At 37.0% G+C, this 25,161-nt stretch overlaps 1 protein-coding gene across 1 annotated transcript in view; it reads left to right on the forward strand.

Annotated features, from left to right (window-relative positions):
• CASD1 (CAS1 domain containing 1) overlaps positions 1–24,259 on the forward strand; it is a 52,420-nt gene extending 28,161 nt beyond the window's left edge. Inside the window, exons 7-19 of the mRNA XM_063452265.1 lie at positions 1,113–1,154; positions 3,353–3,473; positions 5,379–5,593; positions 6,257–6,682; positions 7,500–7,589; positions 10,264–10,383; positions 11,858–12,014; positions 12,368–12,447; positions 13,655–13,756; positions 14,579–14,719; positions 16,764–16,841; positions 18,389–18,481; positions 19,715–24,259. Of these exons, the coding sequence (XP_063308335.1) occupies positions 1,113–1,154; positions 3,353–3,473; positions 5,379–5,593; positions 6,257–6,682; positions 7,500–7,589; positions 10,264–10,383; positions 11,858–12,014; positions 12,368–12,447; positions 13,655–13,756; positions 14,579–14,719; positions 16,764–16,841; positions 18,389–18,481; positions 19,715–19,966 (1,917 nt within the window). The 3' untranslated portion in view covers positions 19,967–24,259. The remainder of the gene's footprint in view (positions 1–1,112; positions 1,155–3,352; positions 3,474–5,378; positions 5,594–6,256; positions 6,683–7,499; positions 7,590–10,263; positions 10,384–11,857; positions 12,015–12,367; positions 12,448–13,654; positions 13,757–14,578; positions 14,720–16,763; positions 16,842–18,388; positions 18,482–19,714) is intronic.
• The last annotated feature ends 902 nt before the right edge of the window (positions 24,260–25,161 follow it).

The raw sequence follows: 25,161 nt of genomic DNA on the forward strand, positions 1-25,161 counted from the left end.
TTTACTCCCCCCCTCTCCCTCCGTTCTTCTCACCTCCCCTTCCCTGTAGCGTGGCCGAGCTCAGGGTGCACTTCCTGTCAGTCCGGCCGGGAACAGGAAACTGAATCTCCTGTACCGCGTGGTACCTGACAGGAGGAAGAGGAGCTCGGCCACGCTACAGGGAAGGGGAGGTGACGAGAGAGGCAGTGCTGCAGCCGCCTGAGGCTCTCTATAGAGCGCTCAGGTGGCTGCAGCCTTATAGGAAGCGCCGGCCCTGCTTGGGGGCCCAGGCCAGCTCAGGACCCAAAGCAATTGCTTGGTTAGCTTGCCTGGTAGCGACGAGCCTGAGGATCGGCACGCTACGGGACATCACAATCCTATATCGGCACAGTGCTGCTAAAAGGTTGCCTACCCCTGATCTAACCAATCAGTGTCCTACATTGGGCATGCCTGACAGATTTACACATGTGCAGTTGGAGGAACTCTTCACCTTGCAACATCCTGACAGTGGGAAGACACTCCCCTAGCTGAGAGGCATGCCCGATAATGCAATATAAATAAGTTTATACTTTTAAAAGTTTTTTTTCTTTTCTTTTGATTTGTATATTTCTTTCAAAGTTATTGCTTGCAGGTTTAAAAAAAGTTATTTTCAAACGATTCATGTCCCTTTAACTGTTTAACCCCCTGAAGTAAAACCAGTGCTGGGGATCCCATGACACCATAACATCTTCATTTCAATGAAGTGTTTATGGTGCCTGTGATGTTCCTTTCAATATTCAGTGTGTAGGTGTCTAATTCAGCAACTACAATTTTTTTATTGTGTGTATGTAATGTAGTATGAGGTGCCGAAAACAGACCTCCCAGCCAGTTCACTCACTAAGCTGGCAATTATTTTTCATAAGTCATTCGCAGAATAGCCAAACTGGAAAAAAATTCCGACTTGGTTGCTCGGCTAATATTAGCTAAAATTTGCCAAAAACTTGCTTCCCTAAAAGGGTTTAGTGAGGCTCTCATCAGACTCCATTAACAACACAAACACATTAAATGATCTTTATGTTCGATTCCTGACACTGCTGACTGTAAAGAAAAATACATGCTGTCTTTTTTTAATTTACTTTTTATTTTTCATTTAGAGGGAATCAAAGCCTCAATTTATTGTGACAGGATCAGCTACGGTAAGCCAGGCTTAGCCTTAGCCACCAAAGCAAGTTATTACCCGTATGAAAGCTATTGTTGTAAGAGGTTACCACAATTATTGAAATCTTTTAAATAGTTTTCAAAGAGTAAATAGTATAATATGTTTGTATGTCTTGTGGTAGATGTGTGCATAGTATGTGTGCTCACTGCAGCTACATGCAGACTTACTCTGTGCATACACATAGCGCTTACAGGCATGGAAAGATCATTGGTTTAAATATTATTTGTTTGCAATGCATCCCTGCTTCATTGACAGCAAGACTGGCCAAAAGGCCAATTTGTGAAAATATTGTCACAAAAAAATGAAACCCTCCAACATCAGTGTAAATATTCTTGTTAAGAAATAGAAAAAAATGATTGCATTTCAGTTTTAGTAAAATGAAATCTTAGACTTTAAAATAAGGATATCATTTTTTCACATACCTCTGTAATGTTTTTGCCATCATTGTATTGTTTTATATGCCACACACAATTACATGTAAGCATCAGCAGCACCATTGTCATGAAGGGGTGTACATGGTCTGCAACAATCGCTAGGTAGGTGGTGCGTGTCAAAGTAACATCCACATGAAAGTCACGACCCAAGGTTTCCTAGCAGAACACTTCACAAAGCATAACACTGCCTCCGTTGGCCTGCCTTCTTCCCATAGTGCATCCTGCTGCCATCTCTGCCCCAGGTAAACGACGCACACACTCGGCCATCCACTTGATCTAAAATAAAATGTGATTTATCAAACAAGGCAAACTCTTCCATTGTTCCATGGTCCAGTTCTGAGATGCTTTCGGTGGCGGAGAGGGGTCATCAGTTGCACTATGAGCTATCTGTGGCTATGCAGCCCCGAACGCAGCAAAGTTCGATGCACTATGTGTTCTGACTTGTCTGTCATGGTGAGCTTTGAGTTTTTTTTAACAATGTGAGCTACAGTAGCTTTTCTATGTGATTGGACCAGATGAACTAGCCTTCACTCCCCACGCGCATCAGCAAGCCAAGGGCACTCGTTATACGGACGTCAATTCAGAAGTTATTATTTCTTGCACCACTTTTGGTATGCACTAGCCACTGCATACCGGGAACACACACCACAAGACTTGCTGTTTTGGAGATGCTCTAAAACAGTCGTCCAGTCGGCTAGTCAACACTATATGGCCCTTGTCAAAGTCACTCGTATCTTTTCGCTTGCCCATTTTTCCTTCCAAAAATGCTCAAGAACTGACTGTTCACATGCTGCCTGTTATATCCCACCCCTTAATAAGTGCCATTAACACAATATAGTTAATGTCATTCACTCCACATGTCAGGGGTTTTAATGTTGTGGCTGATCAGTGTATATCCAGATCAAGAGGCAGGTCACACAAAGGACTCTCTTATGAAAGTAAGATTTTCGTTGTTTGCATGGATTAAATCTGACTGGAAAAATTGCACACTATCCATACATTAGTCATTGAGAGAAAAGGTTATGGATATTCTGGTAGTTGCTCGAATTCAACAATATTTAAATGAACACATCAGGTACCATAGCCACTACAGGTTGCTGTAGTAATTATGGTGCCAGTAGACCTTACCTGGGGTCTGCCGGGTGCCAATGCCTGTTTCCACTACCATGGGCGGAGAAACTGAAGTTCCTCAGCAGTTACTAACTGAGAGCATCATCTGAGATATATATATATATATATATATATATATATATATTCCTCACAATAGGGGGCACAAGGGCACTTCTGGAACCATAACCACTACAGAAAGCTGTAGTAATTATGAACTAATTATTAAGACATGTGAAGACAATGTTTTTAAATTAAAATGTAGCATTTTGGTACTCTTTTGTGCACAATCACATGTTATTGAAACACACCAAATGAAAGATCAGTTAACACATAATCTGTAATATGTGTTGGTGCACTAAGTAAGAAAAATGAAAATTATGGACGACATACCACCTTACATATGCGCCAAAATTGCTCTAGTGCATTAAGTGGCAAACAAACTAAAATAGGCTTGGTCTTTCAGTTCCCTCTGATTGCTTACATTAATATGTCGTATTTTTAACATAACTTTATTTCGTTTTGAAATATGTTATATTGTAAAGGAAACAAAAATATTTTGAATACTTTTTTTTTATATTGAATACCTTTCCCCCCTCCCCCGTTTTTACATTTATTTATTTTTTATATACAGTGGACCATCAAGTTAAATAATGGCAGCACGAAGGCTTTAGCTCGATACAAAGTAAACCTTAGTGACATGGCACTTGTTTACGAAAAAAATACCGACAGTCATATATATTGGATCTTGCAAGGTAAACTATGTCTGTTTTCTGTGCACATCTATTATGTCAGTAATAAACTACCTTTATCTGTGTTACCTCAATAGCTAGCCTTTGCACTGATTTGGATTCATTTGTAGACTGCCTTTTCCAGGATACTCTGTATTTAAAAAAAATATAGGTAAGCAATCACTATATTTAGTAAGTTTGCAAGGACACACAATAGTATTTGCTAGCTCTTTATTTATAATGGGTAACACTATACTACACCTATCCAGGCCTAACAGCTACTCCGCAACTCACACTGGAAAGGTACTTTGATTCAGGCCTGTTCTTGGCACGCACGCTCATGTATACAGTATTATATTTGTGATTTAGGTTAGTGTGAATGCTGGGCTATATTTATGCTTACTATTTGAGTGTGTGAAAATTCTGGGGTATATTTATATTTAGGTTGTGTGTGTGTGTGAATACCGGAGTGTATTCTTATTTAGTGTGTGACTGCCAGGACTATGTTGTATTGAGTATAAGAAAAAAGTGTGAACCCCGTGGAGCACTATAAATATAAGCACTTACCCTTATAGTAAGGGATGTATGTTGATGCTACAATACCACACAGTGCATTAAAATATACAACTTAGTGTGTGAGTACATTGGCTCTCAAATAGGTGAGCAGAACCTATACTTAATGTTCTGTATATATATATTGCCTGTACTGTATCACTAGGAGCTTGTCTCACATTTTTCTTTATCTCTCTGAAGTACCCCAGGAATAAAGAAAAGAGGTTCGGGTATTACCAAATATACCCTTGATGTTGTGACTTGAGCCTATCCTTGTTTGGCTCTGTCCCATGTGAGTGCATCCATTGCTTAGTACTTACACACTTTATTGCCTTGTTGTAAATTTAATGCACTGTATTGTAGCCTTATAGCACAGAGCATTTTTTCATATATTGATGTATATTTAGGTTGTGGGTGTACATTCAACAATATATTTATATTTAAGGTCAGTCTGGGTGTGTTTGAAAAATGAGGTTTAATTTGTATTGTGTATAAATGTCAGTGTTTGAATGCGGGATTGCATTTATATTTAGCCTTGGTGTGAATGTGATTGTGAATGCAGGAATATATTTATGTTTAGAATCAGTATGCGTATTTAAATGCAGGGAGTGTATTTGTATTTATATTCTGTGTATGATTTATGTGAATGCAGAGTGTATTTAGATTTAAAATTAACGTGTCTGTGTAAATGCAGGGGTGTATTTCGATTTAGGGTCTGTGTATGTAAATGTAGGGGTGCATTTCTGTCCAGTTGGTTGGAATGCTGAACTATCCTTGCATTGTGGGTCAGTTTTCCTGGACTTGTAGCTTCCCTTCTGTCAAGGCACCCTCCTGCAGCACTGAAGGGGTTAATAACCCCTTCAGTCACTTACTTGGGTCCAACGCCGATGTCCCTTGACGCTGGCTCCACTCTGCCCACGCTCCTGCCCTGCTGCTGGCGGGGAAGACCTAATGCGCATGCGCGCTTATGGCCGTGCGTGCGAGCATTAGAACTCCCCATAGGAAAGCATTATTCATTACTTATCATGAGGCTCACTTTGTTTTTCTTACCAGGGCAGTCCATATTCTTTATGTTAGTGTGAAGCAACTTTAATTGTACTGATTAATACAGCTACTTTGCAGCTCGGTCTATTCATTTCCTTCTTACCCATCACCCCAGCCAGCACACCAGGGCTCAATATCTAGTGTCACGTGTAGGACTGAGCAGGGCTTAATCTCTTTATGAATTGTATAAATCCATAAATAGAAAAATGTGCACTGCTCATCCAACTGATTGCCCTGATTATCACCTATTGCCAAAGTTTAATGTTTTTAACAATATAGGCATTGAAGCATTTATATATTTCTCAAGCTCTAATATTATTTTATTGTTTTTAGATTCAGTTTATGAGCCATTGTTAAGTGAAACTCGGAAAATGATTACAAATGAAAGGATTGATGCATATAATGATGTAGCAGTTGGAATATTAAACAGAACCAATCTGAAGTCAAAATCCAAATTACGGATTTTCAGTGTTAATAGACTGATCTCAAAAGACGCCATGCCAAAATCAGAGGATGGATTGCATCTCCCAGAATCTAACAATTATATTGTGAGTATATTTACTAATGTGTGGTTTGGTATGTATGTGTGTGTATATATTTAAATTTTTTGCGCTACTTTTGCTCTGGACTGCTTTTCCTTTGTTGCTCAATCAAACAGTTGGCCTAGTATCATGTAAAACACAGCAAGAAATGGCTATAAGAGAAACAAATTCAATAAGGTTGTATTGCTATACTCATTACTATGGAAGGTTTAAAGAGATAATAAAGGCACTCAAACTATTTAACCTGATTGAATTGGTTATGGTTTCTGAAGTCCCCTGCCGGTGTCCCTCCATTTTCTGCCCTCTATAGGTGTGGTTTAGGCAGAGATTATGCACTTCCTTTTGGAATACTTGCAATGGGCAGCTGTGATGGGTTGAAAACAATCACCTGACAAACTCACCCAATCACTGACGCTCATTTCTGCTCAGGTAATGCTTCCTCATATATGTCTGAGCACAGCGGGAATAGGCTGCTGAAAACTGCCATTTAGCAATAAATCATTAAAAATGATGTAACACTGAACAGATGGATTGTGCCCGAAGTATCCAGACACCATAACCACCTTAATGAGGTGAAGCAGTGCCTGCAGTGCCCTTTAATAAAGTGGATTTGAGGTGCATGTGTACATCTGCCCTGTTACTAATTTCATGTGTTTTTCCTTTTCACAGAATGCTATGATTCTTATTAATGCATACTGCAACAATATCTTAAAACCAATTGATGGTTCCTGCTGTCAAGCCAGCTCACCACTAACTATCATTCAGCAGCTGGCTGCTTGCTTTTTTATTATATGCATCATTGGTTATTTATTTCTTGCGTTAATGCAGCGAAGCAAGCAGCGAAAGAACAAGCCTTGTGCAGATATAGAGAGTGGTGAGGAAAGGAAGCCTGCAACGGCCATCCCTGCAGCCTCCAACATGGAGGTCCTATTAGCCTCACTCTGCAAGCTCAGCCTCATCATGGCCTACTTTTACTTCTGTGATCGAGCCAACCTGTATATGAAGGAAAACAAATTTTATACACACTCTTCTTTTTTTATACCCATCATCTATATCCTTGTGCTAGGCATCTTCTACAATGAAAATACTAAAGAGGTAACTTTTTCCATTTGCATATTATAGAAGTATGTATCAAAGTGCACATTTAATAAAGGCTATCAACGTCATTCTGTTACCTGTGGTGAAAATATCAGTCGTCTTATCTTATGTATCTTTTTAAATTTACTTTGTATTTATTTATTGTTAATATAAAGTATACAAACAGCAGCAATGGTACAGAATCAAGAAGGTTTAGGGAATAACAACAGCATAAAAAGGTCAGCATACACATGAATATTCTACCTTGTCATTTACAAACTGATGTCTCTATACTGCTCTGCCAGCAGTAGAGATTGGATGTTCTGCAAATTAGAATTCGTTTACAATATACCAGGTGCCATCTCATGAGTAATTTGTTATTTGTCTCCAATATCTTCTGAGACACACCATGGATCTGTAATAAAGCTTTAAACCATTGCCCGATATTACATTTTTTTTCCCTAGTTCCCGTTTACGAGCCTTGCACCAGTTTCCCAGCGGCCTAGAGCTGTATTGGGTATGAGCTAATAAGAGAAAGTGGTTAATGTGGACTCTGCGTACCCATACTTAATTTATGGGGCATGGAAAGGTTTCCTACATTCAGGAATGTTATTCTATGAGATGCACGGATGTGTTTAATCTGTAAATGCCATATGTAAACAGTTCTCTTTGTGTGGTGGGGAATGTTCTTATTGAAGCTCAAGAAAGTTTTTTTTAATCCAGTCTGAGAGAAAAGTTTGCATATGTGGGTTATTCCCCCTATGAAAAGTTTGAGGTCGGAAGTGAGTAAGTTTAGAGCAGAAAGCAGGACTAATGATCTCTCTTTATTTTACAGACTAAATTACTAAACAGGGAACAAACAGACGAATGGAAGGGATGGATGCAACTTGTTATATTAATCTACCACTTCTCGGGAGCTAGTTCTGTGAGTACATTTATATTGGATTGTAAATAAAATATGGATTTTGAATGAATTTTGTATATAGTTCAAGCACCAGTCCCAACAGTAACTTCACAAAAAATGTCATGTGAATTGCATTAGAGTATGGAGTATTGAGTAGGGAGGGATGGGGGATGGTGTGGAGACTAAGAAGAAGACGTTCGGATAAATACATTACCTTTCCCCTTCTCCCCTTGGTATGCCATTGTGTAAATGGGCATGTCACCTTGTGGGATTATAAAAAAAAACCTCAAAGACCGCACAAATGATAGTGCTTCTTCAACACAAAACCTTGGTATTTTGATACTTTTTCCATGAAACTCTGGTCATTGTGTTCAAGCCTGTCTGTGTCTGTCTGTCTGTCTATCTAATCTATCTATCTATCTGACATCTAATGTCTTGACCTGACACAATTGTTTAACAGATCGTTACCACACATGTTTTAGTTACATTTTACTTTTTTAATCAAAGGATCACTATAGGGACAGGAAAACAAACATGTATTCCTGACCCTATAGGGTTAACACCACCATCTAGCTCACCTGGGCCCCTCATGCCTCCATAAATATAGCAACATCTTACTGTATTCAAGCCAGAAGTTGTAGATCTGCATGCTGTTTGCCTAAAAAAAAAAAACAAGCAGCCTGCTGACATCAGAAGTGGTGGCCTGATCCAATCACCATGCTTCCCCATAGGATTGGCTGAGACCGACAAATAGGCAGATCAGGGGCAGAGCCAGCATGATTCAAACACAGCCCTGGCCAATCAGCATCTCCTCATAGAGATGAACTTAATAAATGAATCTCTATGAGGAAAGTTCAGTGTCTGCATGCAGAGGGAAGAGATACTGAATGTTTGGATGCATTTTAGGCAGCCATGCCCCAGGAAGGATCTCTAACAGCAATCTGAGGAGTGGCCAGTTAAGTTATCACTAGGCTGTAATGTAAACAGTGCATTTTCTCTGAAAATACATTGTTTACAGCAAAAAGCCTGAATGTAATGATTCTACTCACCAGAACAAATTCAATAAGCTGTAGTTGTTCTGGTGATTATAGTGTCCCTTTAAATACTACAAAAATGTACAAGTTTTAAATCCAGTTTGTAGATAGTATAATTAATCAATGTCTAGCCAGGATAGAGAAATTGTAAGCATGGGGGTCATAATAGGTAAACCATGTGGCTGCAGAATATCCTCTAGTAAGTAGATGAACAAATCTAGGAAAAGATTGACATACCCAAGCTTTATTTCACACTCTGCATCCACACTCTTCCTGCTTCCTACTATTCAAAATTTTTCCTTTGCATCATTTTCCTTAAAGTGAACCTGATATGGATTTTTAAACTTTAGCTTACTTCCCCAATACATTGAATACATCATATATAATAGAGATGTATGATGTATTCAATGTAAAATTTGAGATATACTCACTTTAGCTCTATTCCAGTGCTGTCACTTTCCTTTGTGGGTGTTACTCTTCAACCGTCTCTTGCCTCTTCTGCTCTCTTCTTTCCTTGCCCTCCTTGGGGACATTTCTCTGTGACGCTGGCACGCTGGCTTCATTGCCAGCATACTGGCATCTGAATGGAGTTACCATTCCTATACTCAGTAGCCAACACTTGCAGCGTCAGCTAAGGATTTCCCATATCAACTGCAGCTCATGGACACAGTGGTTACAAAGCTTGGAGTGATGTAGGACTACCTGTGGGAGGTCTTTTCTGCTATCCCTTGTCAGCCAATTCATAGAATCTATGCTGAAGAATTCACAGACCGGTAGGAAAAAAACTATTAAAAAAAAGGTTTTCCTCAAAATCTATGTATTTGCTGGAAAATCTGTTAGCACAATGTATTGATGGAATGTATGCTCTTTAAATAGAGCATATATTGTATATATGTATCTCACATACCTGTCTCTTGCTCTCTCCTAAAGGGCAGCACTCTATTCTCTCCTCCAGCTATGCTTCACTCCACCTTGTTTGGTTGCTACCTCGTGTCCTATTGTATTTAATACCCCACCTCCTCTAGATTGTAAGCTCATTTGAGCAGGAACCTCTTCAACCTATTGTTTCTGTAAGTTTTTGTAATTGTCTCATTTATTGTTAAATCTCCCACTTTGATAATATTGTAATGTGCTACTGAATATGCTGGCGCTATATAAATACCAGTAATAATAATAATAATAATAATAATAGGGAGGATGACCGGTTCCCTTTAGACTTCTTTTGTAATATTCAACTCTTTCTCTTCTCACTCTCTTCCTTAAACACCATTATTTTATTTCCCTGCTCTAACACTTCCTAATGTATATTGCCAAGGCCCTCAAAAGGTGATAGTCCCAGGTGGTTCTCTTCCTTCTGTATGTATCCTGCTAATAATGACAACTCAGGTACTGTGTTCAGTCCTAATGAATGAAGGTGCCGGGTTGTGATGTTAATTAAACCCTGAATTCTTAGAGCCAGAGTGCACACGTGAATACTATGGGGCTCTGCTCCACCTTATCCTCTACATGCTTTATGAAGTACAAGATTATTCTTCTCCTTTCCAGTAATGGTGTGAACATGGTTTGCTCTCTTAGTACTAAAATATTTGAGTGTGAATAATTTTATATAATGCATATTTATTGATATTTTTTTTTTCCTTCTTTTTTTTTCTCTAAATCAGTTTTTACCAGTATACATGCATGTTAGAGTTCTCGTTGCTGCCTACCTTTTCCAGACGGGTTATGGACATTTTTCCTATTTTTGGTTAAAAGGTGACTTTGGAATCTATCGAATTTCTCAGGTATTTCTTCCACTAATAATAAAAAATAGACTTTTACATACTGAGCATTGCAGTGATGTTGTCATCAAAGGAAAACATTGGGCGACAAATCAACGTCCTTAAAGGGATACTAGGTTGTTAGGAATACAAACCTGTATTCTTAGCCCTATAGTGCCCCTGCATCTAATTATGTACAGGTCTCCCTCCTACCATGTGCAATAAAAAGGAACAAAATACAAATTTTACTTGCCTTACTTACCTTTTTCTTGCTTCGAGACCTTTTTGTGCTGGTCACCTTTACATATCTACAATGTAATCGGAGAGACATGGCCTCCTCTGGCGATCGTCCAATTCAGTGCTCCTCACAGAGGATCATTCAGGATCTGATGCTCGGGCACAACGACAGCCACACATGCATCCAAGCTTCCCCATAGCACAGCTCTGTATTCAGTTCTTTCCTATGAGCCTCCGCTTCACATGCCTGGGCTTTACTCGGTCAGTATGGTATAAGAGCCTCCAGTGGATGCCAGAAAGACAGCGACTAGAGGCGGATTTAACCCTTCAATGTAAACATTGCATTTACTGAAAAAAAAACTGTAGTGTTCTGCTCCCAGATCAATTTCATGATATGCTTTTGATAATTTGGGAGTTAAAGTTGTGCATATCAATAATAACAGGTTATACATTACTCGTACAGGCCTTTAAATGTTGAAATGGAGGGAATGCATGTACACACTAAACATATAAAATCTGTATAGTAAAGGAGAATAATGAATAGTAAAAGATGGAAAAAGAGGTTTACTCACATTTTATTTATATATGAGCTGTGTTTGGGTTTCTTTTTTTTCTGGATTTATAGACTTAATTAAAGTACTTACCTCTGTTGCTACTGATATTTGAATCTGGGTTTCACATATATTCCATCCACTTTTACACCATTCATTGTAATCTGCTATACATATTGAAATGTCATCCTTATTTTTTTTTGTACAGTGCGTAAAAGGATTTTTGTTAAAACCTGTAAGGAAAAAAATGCCTTTTCTATAAAGCATGGTAACCTAGGTTTTCCCGCTTCATCTTTATTGTATTCATATGAATTTGCAGTACTACATTAATATGCCTGTGCCAATCGTGTTAATATAGATTTTGAATTAAAAATCATTAATAATATACTCTCAATAAAATGTATTAAATTGAACTAGCCAAAATGCATAAAAGAGCAGTCATTACAACTGAAACAGAATATAGATGAAGGAAAAAGGAATTCTAGGGTATGAGGTTTTAAGTTTGTCATATTTCTAACTATCTGTATTCAGCAAATCACGTAATTGCAATATACAACCTTGCATTTGCACGTAAATAGAGATTGTACCACATCCTCCATTTCATATTCTTTTCTGGTCAGTTCTCGAAAATTAAATTTGATATATTTCTTCTAGTAATTGCACATCACTTAATGGTAACAAACTGTATATTCCTTTCAATCTCAAACCAGGTCATATTCCGTCTGAACTTCTTAGTCGTGGTGCTTTGCATCGTCATGGATCGACCCTATCAGTTCTACTATTTTGTTCCTCTAGTAACGTTTTGGTTCATGGTCATCTATGGTTCCTTAGCTGCTTGGCCTCAGATTATCCAGAAGAAAGCCAATGGTAATGTTTGTTTTCTTACCCTCCACCCCTCCTTGTTTTTATGCTTTTAGACATGTTTCTGATTTCTGAACATTCTAATAGACTGCAAATTCTAAGTTAATATAACAGAACAACTAAGCAATTTTGCCACTCATAATGGGGTGCATTTGCTAAAAATTAAGGAGAATTTTAGAAATTTGTCAAAATGCTCTACTTGGAAACAAATCTACGGTAATTGCTATAATTTCCGCTGGGTTAATTTGATCTAAAGTTTGCAGTTCTGTTAACAATTCTTACCTATTTATGTGCACTTGATATGCACCAAATTAGTTTTATGGTATTGCTAATTTAAATCTCTTTTGTTTTCCCCACAGCAAACTATCTGTGGCACTTCGCTCTGATGCTTAAATTTGCTTTTTTGCTACTATGCATATGTTTTCTTTTATATTCTCAGGTAGGTTTGGATTCTGACACTTCACTATAATTTCCAAAATATTGGTAACTTTTATTTCAATGGCAGTGTGCTGAAGTAATTACAATGTAAATTCTGATGGGAAATAAATGTATGAGCATGCGTGCATTCAAAAGACATGAGAGAGAGGTTCTGTTAAACAATAGTTTGTAATAAAACTGCATTTTCTTAAATGTGCAGTTTGTGTATACAAATATTATACACATACAAAAAGACGTACCTTAGTTATATCTCTTTATTATGCAAACAAAGTAAATCAAACAAATACAAACACTGTTACAAGACTATAACAACCACAGTGACAGAGGCTATAAGATACACTCTAAATCAAGCTACTAGTGATACTAGGGATCCCTTGAGAAAGGCACTAGCAGCTGTGCAAAAACGTTGGAGTTGTGTTTTGTACACGTGTCCAGCCCTTTGAGGTAAAATGCAAGTGAGCTTTAATGCCTGTTTGATTTAGAGAATATTGTATAGCCCCTGTCACTGGTTGTTATAGTCTTGTAACAGTGTTTGTATTTGTTTGATTTACTTTGTTTGTATAAAAAAGCATTTGGATTATTAACTAAGGTGTGCATCTTTTTGTATATAGTAAAATGTTTTTTGGCATTAAGGGATGCCTCTTTAAGATAGCACCCATAGATGTTATGTGAATTGCAGCCACTTTCCAATTGAATTTGTTTAGTTACAAATATTATACATACCGTTGTTGTATGCAATAAAGTTAACATAGCCTTTTCAATGAAATCAATTGTACGCATTTCTGCATATTTTAATAAGCTCTTACTATGTATTTGCTAAATTTAATGGATTAATGTAATTTAGTGGAGTATGGTCTGTGCGTGTCTTTAAATGTTTTCACACATTGTTTTTCACTGTGAACCATGTTCTCTTTCTATGTATATGCGTGTGAAATAAATGAGTGACGCATGATTTAAATGAAACATGCAGATAGTCTTGTTGGACGGGTTTATCTAGTCAGATAACATATAATACATGTTATATTTTAAGTTCTGTTCATAGGTGTGAACATTCATTTAAAAAAAAAAAAAAACTGTGTCAGTTACCCTTTCTAAACTATAGGATATTCCATATTTTGATGTTTGCTATTTTTTGCATTGTGCGTTTTGCACTTTATATTTAATATATATTGTTGAGTATTAAATACACAATGTGTTTTACTCTCCAGGGCTCATTTGAGAAGGTTTTTTCACTGTGGCCGATATCCAAGCTGTTTGAATTAAATGGAGATGTCTATGAATGGTGGTTTCGGTGGAAGTTGGATCGATACGTAAGTAGTTTGTTTTGTGCACATTTGTATTAACTCTCCATTTAGTATTCTATTTTACTCATCATTGCTTTTGAGCTCTGTTCTAATCCTAGGGAATTGGCTAAAAGAGAGAGTAAAAATTGCTGTAACACCCACCTCAACTCTGCTCTCGCTCCTCCCGCAGTGTTCTTTGATTTGGTTGAGTGTTTTTCTTCGAGTAGGGCAAACTTCCTCTATGACGCCATAGAATTGACTGACAGGTTGGAGTAAGACCAATTTTTGAATAGGTTTTTCTCCTAATCTATACATTTGCTAGCATAGTGCAAAGATAAACTATTATTCTCTTTAAAAAAATAACACATTTGTACCATGACAGGTACCCTTTAAACTACAAAAATAACCACCTCCATTCCATCTACCTTGAGTATTTCCTGCACGATTTATAGTAAATCTGTGGCCTAATTAGTTACTAGGTTGAAGAGAGAGAAAAAATGCATCTACGTTCCTGTGTTTGTTAAACATAATGAAATGAAACAAATATTTCTGTCACTGCAGGTCCCCTCTCCCTCCCACCTCCCAATCCCAATATTTATTTATTTGAAAGGATTGCACCAAGCATTTTAACCACTACTGAACACTGTAATGGTAAAGTACCTTGCCGCCAATCTCAGGGATGAGGCTAACCTGGGTTCCACCAGGCACCAAGCCTCATGGAATGTCCAAGAACGCTCAGATCCTGCTGCTTATTCATGGCTGGGTGCATCAGTTATTTTATTGTTTTGTTTTTTTTGTTTGCTTGTTTTTTGTGTAAAACAGAAAATAATTATTTTTGTTTTTTTTCAGGCTGTTTTCCATGGAATGCTTTTTGCTTTCATCTACCTTGCACTGCAGAAACGGCAGGTGCTTACGGAAGGAAAAGGAGAGCCTCTTTTTACTAATAAAGTTTCAAATATATTATTATTTTTTTCTGTAGTTTCATTCCTGGTAAGTGCATGTTGAGATTTTTTTTACAAGATATTTTTATTACTGAAATTGTAATAAACGTATATTGTCTTCTATGTTATATATTGATGGTTTCCGAACCAGTCATAGTGCATTAAGAATCTTCAAATGTTTTCTACATTTTATTCTGGTTTATGGACCTGTAATTGACATGAAACACTATGTAACATGACTTGAGTCATGCCTACCAAGATATAAGTATGCTGTATGTACATAACTGTGTGTGTGTGTGTGTGTGTGTGTGTACACATACGCACTCAGCATGCTTGGAGGTGTGGGAGGGTTTCTTTTTTTTTTTTTTTACTGGCCTATATCTACCCCTCGCAGCTTCCTCCTGATGTTCTGCCGAATGGTGGGCCCTCTTTTTTCAGGCCTGCCCCGTTCGTCAGTTTCGACACACCATACCACTAACATACTTGCTACTACTGGTATAGTTCAAACTAATATATATATAATTATATAATTGAAGTACCTGCAATACTTATTCAAATTTCAAACCTGTGAAGAATGCTATTGTAACTACGCTGGTTAAGTTTAACTTAAACTAGATAAAGATTACAATCTCGCAACTTCCGACCATGAACTTTGTTAACATCTGTTAACAGACTTTTGACAGGCGCTATGTATTTTACTCGAACTATTGTCTACATGTTGAAACAATGAGTTGAGTTAAAGAAACTAAAACTACAATGTTGAAAATTCAGGAAATTAATTTTAGTTATGTAAAACATACATGGGTATTAATATGCTTATTAATTGTGTCAATTAATATTCATATTTATGTTGATAAAAAGGAAAATGTTAAGTCTCCTCAAATTGTGAATATATATATGTATGTATTCCTACCCTACATGATCCAGTGCACAAACATTCTGATTGTTGGTAATCTTAAGTATACATCTAGGACATGTAGAGCGTATTTTACCAAGAATTCAAAATGTTAAGAATCTTAACATTTTGAATTCTTGGTAAAATACGCTTTACATGTCCTAGATGTATAACCTAAAACTAGCCAGGTTGTCCGGTATCTGTTTGTCAAACCCAAAACAATGCAGGGTTTCACGTCAGCAATGCACCTAAATTCCCAAGATGCTAAATATTATTTATATTTACAAACAAGCTTGTTTCTATATCACAAACAACAATAAGTAATACTGATATTTATACGTACAGATATGTAAAACATACCAGTGAATGAGCCTAAACATATTCCTAAATTTGATATATATACATATACACATGTTAAATGGAAATAAAATAGAAGCGTTTACTTATCGTAGAAAGGTTAAAGGACCACTCTAGGCACCCAGACCACTTCAGCTTAATGAAGTGGTCTGGGTGCCAGGTCCAGCTAGGGTTAACCCATTTTTTCATAAACATAGCAGTTTCAGAGAAACTGCTATGTTTGTGAATGGGTTAAGCCTTCCCCTATTTCCTCTAGTGGCTGTCTCACTGACAGCCGCTAGAGGCGCTTGCGTGATTCTCACTGTGAAAATCACAGTGAGAGCACGCAAGCGTCCATAGGAAAGCATTATGAATGCTTTCCTATGTGACCGGCTGAATGCGCGTGCAGCTCTTGCCGCGCGTGCGCATTCAGCCGACGGGGAGGAGAATAGGAGGATCGGAGGAGGAGAGCTCTCCGCCCACCGCTGGAAAAAGGTAAGTTTTAAACACTTTCCCCTTTCAAGAGCCGGGCGGGAGGGGGTCCCTGAGGGTGGGGGCACCCTCAGGGCACTCTAGTGCCAGGAAAACGAGTATGTTTTCCTGGCACTAGAGTGGTCCTTTAAAGGGACAACCCAAATGTCATAACCACTATAGCTTATTGTAGTGGTTTTTGTACTCGGACGCTGTTAATGAAAATCTACCTTTTAAATCCCTGACCGTTTTCTTACTTTTCAGCCCTCTCTTCATCTCCTGGATTATGATAAGATGTTGTGGTTTTAGTATTTGGAGAGTACCTTTCAAGATGAGTGTGTCGGCCAAGTGATTTTGCGTTCTGATCATGGTTTTTCCATTCTTTTCTTAGACATATTCAATCTGGGCTAGCAGTTGCAAGAACAAAACTGAATGCAATGAGATGCACCCATCTATCTCTGTTGTACAGGTATTTTTACATGTCTCTGTTGTTACTGTTTAGTTTTACTTTTTCAATGATCCTGTTTGATATCTAAATCCCCATAGTTTGTATAACATAAACGTTAATCCAACACAGAAATGTCAATACTTTTATTTAAATACTAATTCTTAAATTAAATTGAAATGCTTCCAATACATGAAATTCAAGAGCTGACTGTTCACTTGCTGCCTAATATATTGCACACCTTAAAGGGCACTCCACTGCCCAAATACAAAATAATTGCTGTTAAGCAGATATACCCCAAATGAAAACTAGCATTGATTTAATTATTCGGTTTTTTTTTCATTGCGGTATATCTTAAAAAAACAGCTTGCAAAAGTTGCAGTTCTGCCTTTGCAATCCCTCCTCTTCTAATTCCACCCAGACTTTCTGTGGCTGTCCAATCACTTTCCAATGCAGCTCAATGAGAAGTCTTTGCAAAGCAGACACTCTGAGCTATTGCTGCCTCTTATGTTAGCTCCACTGAGCTAACAAAACCAAGAAGTAACCTGTTGTCTGCTTGAACCCCAAAGAGTTGTAACCAAGTTAATTCATAAAAGTGTCAATTTTTATTGTATTCTACACTTTTTGCAAAATTAAAGAAAGAGGGCACACTGTTCATACATAAAGCTGGAGTGTTCTTCTAACAGGTGCCATTGTTAAGGGATCACTATAGGGTCAGGAACACAAACATGTATTCCTGACCCTATAGTGTTAAAACCATCATCTAGCCCCCTGGGCCCCTCATGCCTCCATAAATATAGCAAAATCTTGCTGTATTCAAGCCTGAAGCTGAAAATCTGCATGATGTTTGCCTCAGAAAAACAAGCTGTCTGCTGACATCATCAGAAGTGGTAGCCTTATCCAATCACAATGCTTCCCCATAGGATTGGCTGAGACTGACAAAGAGGCAGATCAGTGGCAGAGCCAGCATGATTAAAACACAGCCCTAGCCAATCAGCATCTCCTCATAGAGATGCATTGAATCAATGAATCTCTAAGAGGAAAGTTCAGTGTCTCCATGCAGAGGGAGGAGATACTGAATGTTTGGATGCATTTAGGCAGCCATGACCCAGGAAGGATCTCTAACAGCTATCTGAGGAGTGGCCAGTGAAATTATCACAAGGCTGTAATGTAAACACTGCATTGTCTCTGAAAAGAAAGTGTTTACAGCAAAAAGCCTGAATGTAATGATTCTACTCACCAGAACAAACTCAATAAGCTGTAGTTGTTCTGGTGACTATAGTTTCCCTTTAATGATATAATTGATGTTGCTCACTTCACCTGTCGGTGGTTTTAATGTTGTGGCTGATTAGTGTATAGCTAGTTGCAGGTGAAGTGCCATGCCGAACTTGGCACAGTGTGAGACTTGGAATGCCTAATGCTGTTCTGTCATCTTGTGATACTATGTACAATAAGGTTACTTAATCACGTATTCATAGAGTTTCTGACATAAAATGATTTCAGATAATGCTTTTTCTGCAGAGTTCATTTATGTGATGTTAAATTAATTACATTTCTTTTTTTTAATGCAGATTTTCGCCTTTGTCCTCATAAGGAACATTCCTGGATATGCACGCTCTGTATATAGCTCCTTTTTTGCCTGGTTCGGCAAAATTTCTTTAGAAGTGAGTATCTATATTTTAATATACATAAATAAAATCTGGATTTGTTAATAAACAGACAAAAATCATGTTATAATTTTTGTTTTCAATCACTCCAGTACGTGTCACTACCTCTATTACTAAAATAGAAATAGGGTCGCACTCAGTCACAACAATTACACACAGAGTGCTACTGAGCATGGGTCAGCAAAAGACCCCAAGAGACATATATAAAATAAAAAGAATCTCAGGCACTCACTATGATTGTTCTTCAAGCAGGTTTATTGCAACGTTTCGACCTCAATGAGGTATTTTTCAAGCTGCCTCTATTACTGGCACAGAAATATTCTCATGGTTCCGTACGCATGCGTGCATTGGCATGGTTTATAAGAGCTAATGTGCAGGTCATGCTGGGGTATCCTTAGTTTACTTTAACTGCCTAGGATGAAAAAACACAGAAGCTCTTTGAATAGCACACCTAGCTGTTTTTCTGAGATGGTAGCTCAGCCATACATGTTCATATCATTCACATAAGCAGCAAAAAGCATAACTGTGCAGTTATCTTAAACTGCTGTCTTTTTTATCACTAGCCCTAGGTGTGAGTAACTTAAAAAAAATATATATTGACAAGTTGCACTATTACACCAGTGTCCCTATGTATTACACTTGTCTTAAGTATATATGGCATTTCCCCGATCTCTAAAATATATTATAAGTTAAGTGAAAAATATTATTGGAAATAATATATTTTATGTGAATTCCAAATTCACCTGCTCTGTCTACAACAGTGGTGGGGAACCTTCGGCCCTCAAGATGTTGTGGACTACATCTCCCTTGATGCTTTGCTAGCATTATGGCTGTAAGAGCATTATGTGAAATGTAGTCCTAAACATCTGAAGGGCCAAAGGTTCCCCACCCCTGGTCTACAAGAACAGCCTTATACAATGATGGCAGGCAGTGTATCTGCTCTGACTTGCAGCTGAGTCCTTGATACCTTTGCTATAAGTTGCCTTGTTTGAAACACAAAAATCATGTTTAAAAAATCAACTAGTGAAAAATAAAAAAATGATATCAAAAATAATATATGTTACTATAGCTACGTTTAAGGCATGATTTTTATTTTAACATCTTTGTAGAACTCTTCCAGCCAAACTAAAACCATCCAGTAAAAAACAATGGACTCTGTATCATGTTTGCAAGTCATTGTTTTAATTTGTTAGCATTTGACATTTTTTGTTTGTTTATTTTCTCTTCTAGTTATTTATATGCCAATATCATATCTGGCTGGCTGCTGACACGAAAGGAATACTGGTGCTAATTCCCGGAAGCCCTATGCTCAACATTATCGTTAGCACTTTTATATTTGTGTGTGCGGCACATGAAATTTCTAACATAACCAACAATCTCGCACAGATTTTAGTTCCCAAGGATAACTCTGCACTCATGAAGATGTTGCTATGCCTAGCCGCATTCTTGTTTGGACTTCTGTTTTTATCAGCTGTACAATAACACAATATCTTCCTCCACTATGACACAAATGTCTTACTTAGATTGTAGGAACAATATCTACCTAGAATTAAGGATGTTTGAAATGCGTCGGCATGTCCTTCATTGGCGACCTTTCTGTACATAATTAGAATTATGTACAAAAAACTGAATTGTACAGCTGTCTCTCCAATGAATTTTGCGAACAATGATGTACAGGACAGCACTTTCTTTTTCTATAAAAAAAAAAAATTACTTTTGTTTACATGTGTTTGTTAAGAGGGAATGCATATAAAGGTGTGGTGTGTACATCTGTGATTTAACAGTGTACAACGGTTATCTGTCAGCGATTACAGCTCATTTTCAATCACTCAAGCTGTGAGGGGATAAAAAAAAAAAAATGATGGCCATTTGTTCATGAGATCTAACTGCTTTTATACAGCACAGGCTAAACTAGCTTACCTTCATTATTTACTGTAAATGTTTTGAAAAGTAAATTGACTGCAATACGTGCAATGATTTTCTGCTAGTGAAAGTATCGGGGTACACAGTAATATTCTGGATTATTTTGAATCTGCGGGCATTGCTTTGTTCCTAACTTTGGGTGAATGTTATTTTATGTGTTGACTGACTTGTGTGTGCATATTTGTATGTGCGAGTATGTATACATTTTATTTAACAGTTTTTGTTCAGATCAGACATTGGTCATGGTTTGGTGAAAGGATATTTATTTTAGGTTGTGCTCCCTTTAGTTTTTGCTGTAAAATGTATATATTTTATTATTGTTATTTTATTTGTTGAGCAAAAACTGTTTTACAAGATCATACCTATTGCAATATGTTTTATTGTGTAGACAGAAAAGGATGGAAACATGTTATATACAGAATGAGGTTAAATATAGCCCTTCAAGAGCTCATGTTAACGGGACAGTGCTTTGGTGTTTATTTACACACTATTTTACATTGTGTAGCAGAATTTAAGGTTACTGCGTAGAGGAAGAGAAAAATGTCAATTAATTTTCCCTGCTTCTGTTGTAAATCCATCATGCAATCGTATATAAATATAAGTAAGCAGACACCATAGAGAATAAATTATAAACATATGGCATAGACACTTAATTACTTTGAAGTTATGTTGCCCAGAATGTTAATTTATGATATCATGATTTGGGTGATTTTTCATTCTGGTGATTTCCAGATCTGTAATTTTAATATGAATTTATAAATTCTGGCACCAGCACCTTTTTTTTGTTTGTTTGTTTGTTTTATTCCTTGTTTTCTTTTTGTGGCAATCTTCAGCAGCTTTCATTCCAAGTTTCCATACTAACTAACAGCACTAACAATAATGGATGGTTGAAAAATCAGATGTGCAGATAATTGTCCAAATCAAATCTGTCGGGGCTAAATACTTCAGTGAGAATTGGAAGTGAATTTAAAATAAATTTAAGGACAAAATAGCAGAACTTAAATATTTATCCAAGTCTGTTAACCAATTAATGCATAAGCAAATCTTTTAAGGGCGAATGATAATACATTAGAGTGATATGTAAAGACCTTGTGCCAATACAGTATGCTCTGTCTATTGTCATTGGCCTTTTAGGTGTTTAGGAAGTGTGATCAGCTAGACACACCTACTTTTTGATCTACTTGGCAACATCATATTGCATTTGAAATTTAATTAATCACAGTTAACCGATATATAAAACTTTATGATCTATCTTTTTAAAAAAAAATTATTCCAGTTCCTTTGATTAGTATTTTTATTGCATTTATGAAAACTGTCAAACGATTACTTAATTACTAAAATAATTCTAACCACACCACTGTTTGCTTTCTTAGAACTACATTATGCTACATTTGAAATAATCAGATGCCTACATATAAAAAGTGGCAGCTGACATATCTTGTATTAGGGTAAGGCAGCTTGAATTTTATGCAGGTTTTCATTCGGCTAGCACTTTTACATGTCTGATTTTGCTTCCTTCACATTATACAGAAGTAAAGATGGGAAGAAAGTAAGTCGGATGTCAAACTGCAATATCATTTCAATGATTTTACTTTGTGACCATGAACTGGGAATAGTTCTCTGTTTGCATACAATTACAGTAAAGGGCAGTTTACGTACACTTTCCCTACAAAGTTGATGTGTTTTCATTATGTTGTTGCCCACAAATATTTGCAGGGACTTCATTACTTATCACTATTGTGTAGGACATGTTAGATCAGTTCTAGTGATCATTCATTTAGCCCGAGGTTCCACAACAATCAAACAATGTTTACTCATGTTCTCTCTACTTCCCTGTCCAAATAACTTCCCCTTCCCAAACTAGGGCTTTTTTGTTTGCTGCCTGCTTCAGCCCCACTAAAATGCTTGATGTGCTCCAATATCCGCCATACCTGTGACAGGTTACCTGGCAATGTTACTGTACTTCACACTCCATTCTCCAGGATACAAGGCAGGCAGACACTGAGTGCCACCTCTTTGGCCTCTGTATGCCACTGGGGCACTTGTGCCATAGTTTGCCATCACGATGTTAAATGCTTTGTGATTATGTAAATTATTATTTTGTGATATATGTACATGTGCTGTTAACTCTTATGGTTCATCATTAGACCATAGCGAAGCATGGAATGCACCGACATTTTCTTATTTCTCTATTGTTTGTTATACAGATACAAATTCTTATTGTGAGGCTGTCTTCCACAATACATTTGCATCACACAATCTGCTTCTCATAGATAAACATATAAGGTTACTCACTAAAGTGAGCGTTGTAAAGAATTCAAAGTGATTTTCAAACTTAAAACTAAAGCCGGAAAAAACAGAAGCATACCTGATTTGAAAATGTTCCCAGTTTGGCTATTTTGAAATTTTATTTGAAATTCGCTTTGACATGCCAGCAATTCTCTCTTTAGTGGAAAACCTTGTTAACCCATACATTGGGCAGGTAAAGATTGGCAGCAGATGCAAAAACTAAAGTTCTATTTAAAGGAAGACTATAGGCACCCACATTATGGCTTCTCAATGAAGTGGTCTGGTTGCCATGTCCCCCCCCCCCACCCAGCCCCTCATTTTAACCCTGCGAGTGAAAATATTGCCTTTTTGCTGAGCAGCAATGTTTACATTGCATGATTTAAATACCTCTAGTGGCTTTTACTCAGACAGTCTCTAGAGGCACTTTTGATGAAATAGCAGAGTAAAATTCAGCTGTTTCAATTAGATGATCTCATAGAGACCATCTGATAGGGGCAGCGCTGTGTTTTGGCTTCCAGTGCTTTCCTATGGGAAAGCATTTGATTGGCTGAGATAATCGATCTTGATGATCTTAGCCAAGAAGGTAAGACTGGCGCTGTGAGGAAGAAAAGTAAGTAAACTACCTTTTTTTTTACTCCTAACTGAGGGGGGCCATTAATCTAAACGGCTAACAGAGGACTATAGCATTGGGAATACATATTTATATTCCTAACACTATAGTGTTCCTTTAACAGAAGCCCATAAAGTCATACACAAAGATGACTGACACAACATATGCAAACCCATGCAGGCGGAATTACATGGCATTAAGTGACGTGAAAGACTGGCCATTGCACTCAAGAGTGTGCCAATGAAGAATGAATGCATGGCAAGCTATATAATTCATTTAAAATAACACATCATTATTACAATTGCAAACTGTATGACTATCACAATATATAGATATTACAAATAAATAAAAAAAATGTAACTCTTTGTATTTTATATGACAGAGTTCCTTTACAGATTTATTTTCATAATTAAGTTATTTATTTCTACATCTCTCATAGTATCCTGCTTCCAGTGTGAATCATACATGTTGATTTCATAATATCGTATGGTTTATTTAGATTAAAACATACCTGCACATAAATGCACTGTGAACTTGATTTATACTTTTATTATGACAGGTATGTGGAAGAAGCTTTAGTCTGATTTTTATTATTTTTTTTAATTTTTTTTTTGTCCATGTTAAAAAGTAGAGCAAGGAAAATAAAATGTAGATATTTTATTTATATTAGTTGTATACATTTGTTTTAAGCCTTTTTGCATTATTTTTTTAATATATATATATTGCACTTGTTTGCATACTCTGTATGTGGAGATATAATGTGTGAATGTTGCTATAGTTAAATAAAGGGTTAATGAATCCACCTTTTTCGTTTTCTGAATTAAACCTTGTGGAGCTCTTTATAACAATCCTTATAAAATGATATGGTTGAGTAAAAAGACGAGTTAACGAACAAGCAATACATTGTGTAAACTTGTATTTTTCGTGTGTAATAAACCACTTTTAAAATTCAACTTTTAGTTTTGTCTGATTTTTGGCTGTGCTTTACATTTCCCATTGTCTAGCAATCAAGCCATGCATTTATTTTCATCGTCACTGCAGACAACCTGCAATTGCGGGAAATTACCTGTAAGTTATCATTAATCAAATCTAGAGTCTAAAAACGTTATCCTTAATACATAATTTAAAACCAGAGTCTAAACGGACCTGCCTCATGACAATTTTTTTTTTTTTTACAATATATTCTTGTGTAAAAATGTTCAAATGACTTTAAACTTACTAGCTCTAAAGATAATGACACAAACTGCTATCTTCTGTAATCCTTTGTTACAATCGCTGCTTCTGTAAGTGCTCCACCCCCACTTCCCCAGTTGTACAAGTTTTTGTATGGGAAGTGCAGTTGTGTGCATAGTACTTAAATGCATGCATTTTCATAAATGAAACCACTTTAAACTTCTAACCTATGTAACCCATAAAGTTGCTGCTGAGTGAAAGTTTGTGGGATATTCACAGCGCTTCTCTTGAAACCCCTTAGAGGGTCAGGAATGACTGCATTTCAGTCACTTTTTTTGCAGCATATTTACAGCCAACTAGAACATTCAGGTTTATCATTACTAGCTCTAAAGATAATGACACAAACTGCTATCTTCTGTAATCCTTTGTTACAATCGCTGCTTCTGTAAGTGCTCCACCCCCACTTCCCCAGTTGTACAAGTTTTTGTATGGGAAGTGCAGTTGTGTGCATAGTACTTAAATGCATGCATTTTCATAAATGAAACCACTTTAAACTTCTAACCTATGTAACCCATAAAGTTGCTGCTGAGTGAAAGTTTGTGGGATATTCACAGCGCTTCTCTTGAAACCCCTTAGAGGGTCAGGAATGACTGCATTTCAGTCACTTTTTTTGCAGCATATT

This window comes from Pelobates fuscus, chromosome 4 (genome assembly GCF_036172605.1).
Source record: "Pelobates fuscus isolate aPelFus1 chromosome 4, aPelFus1.pri, whole genome shotgun sequence".
NCBI lineage: Eukaryota > Metazoa > Chordata > Amphibia > Anura > Pelobatidae > Pelobates > Pelobates fuscus.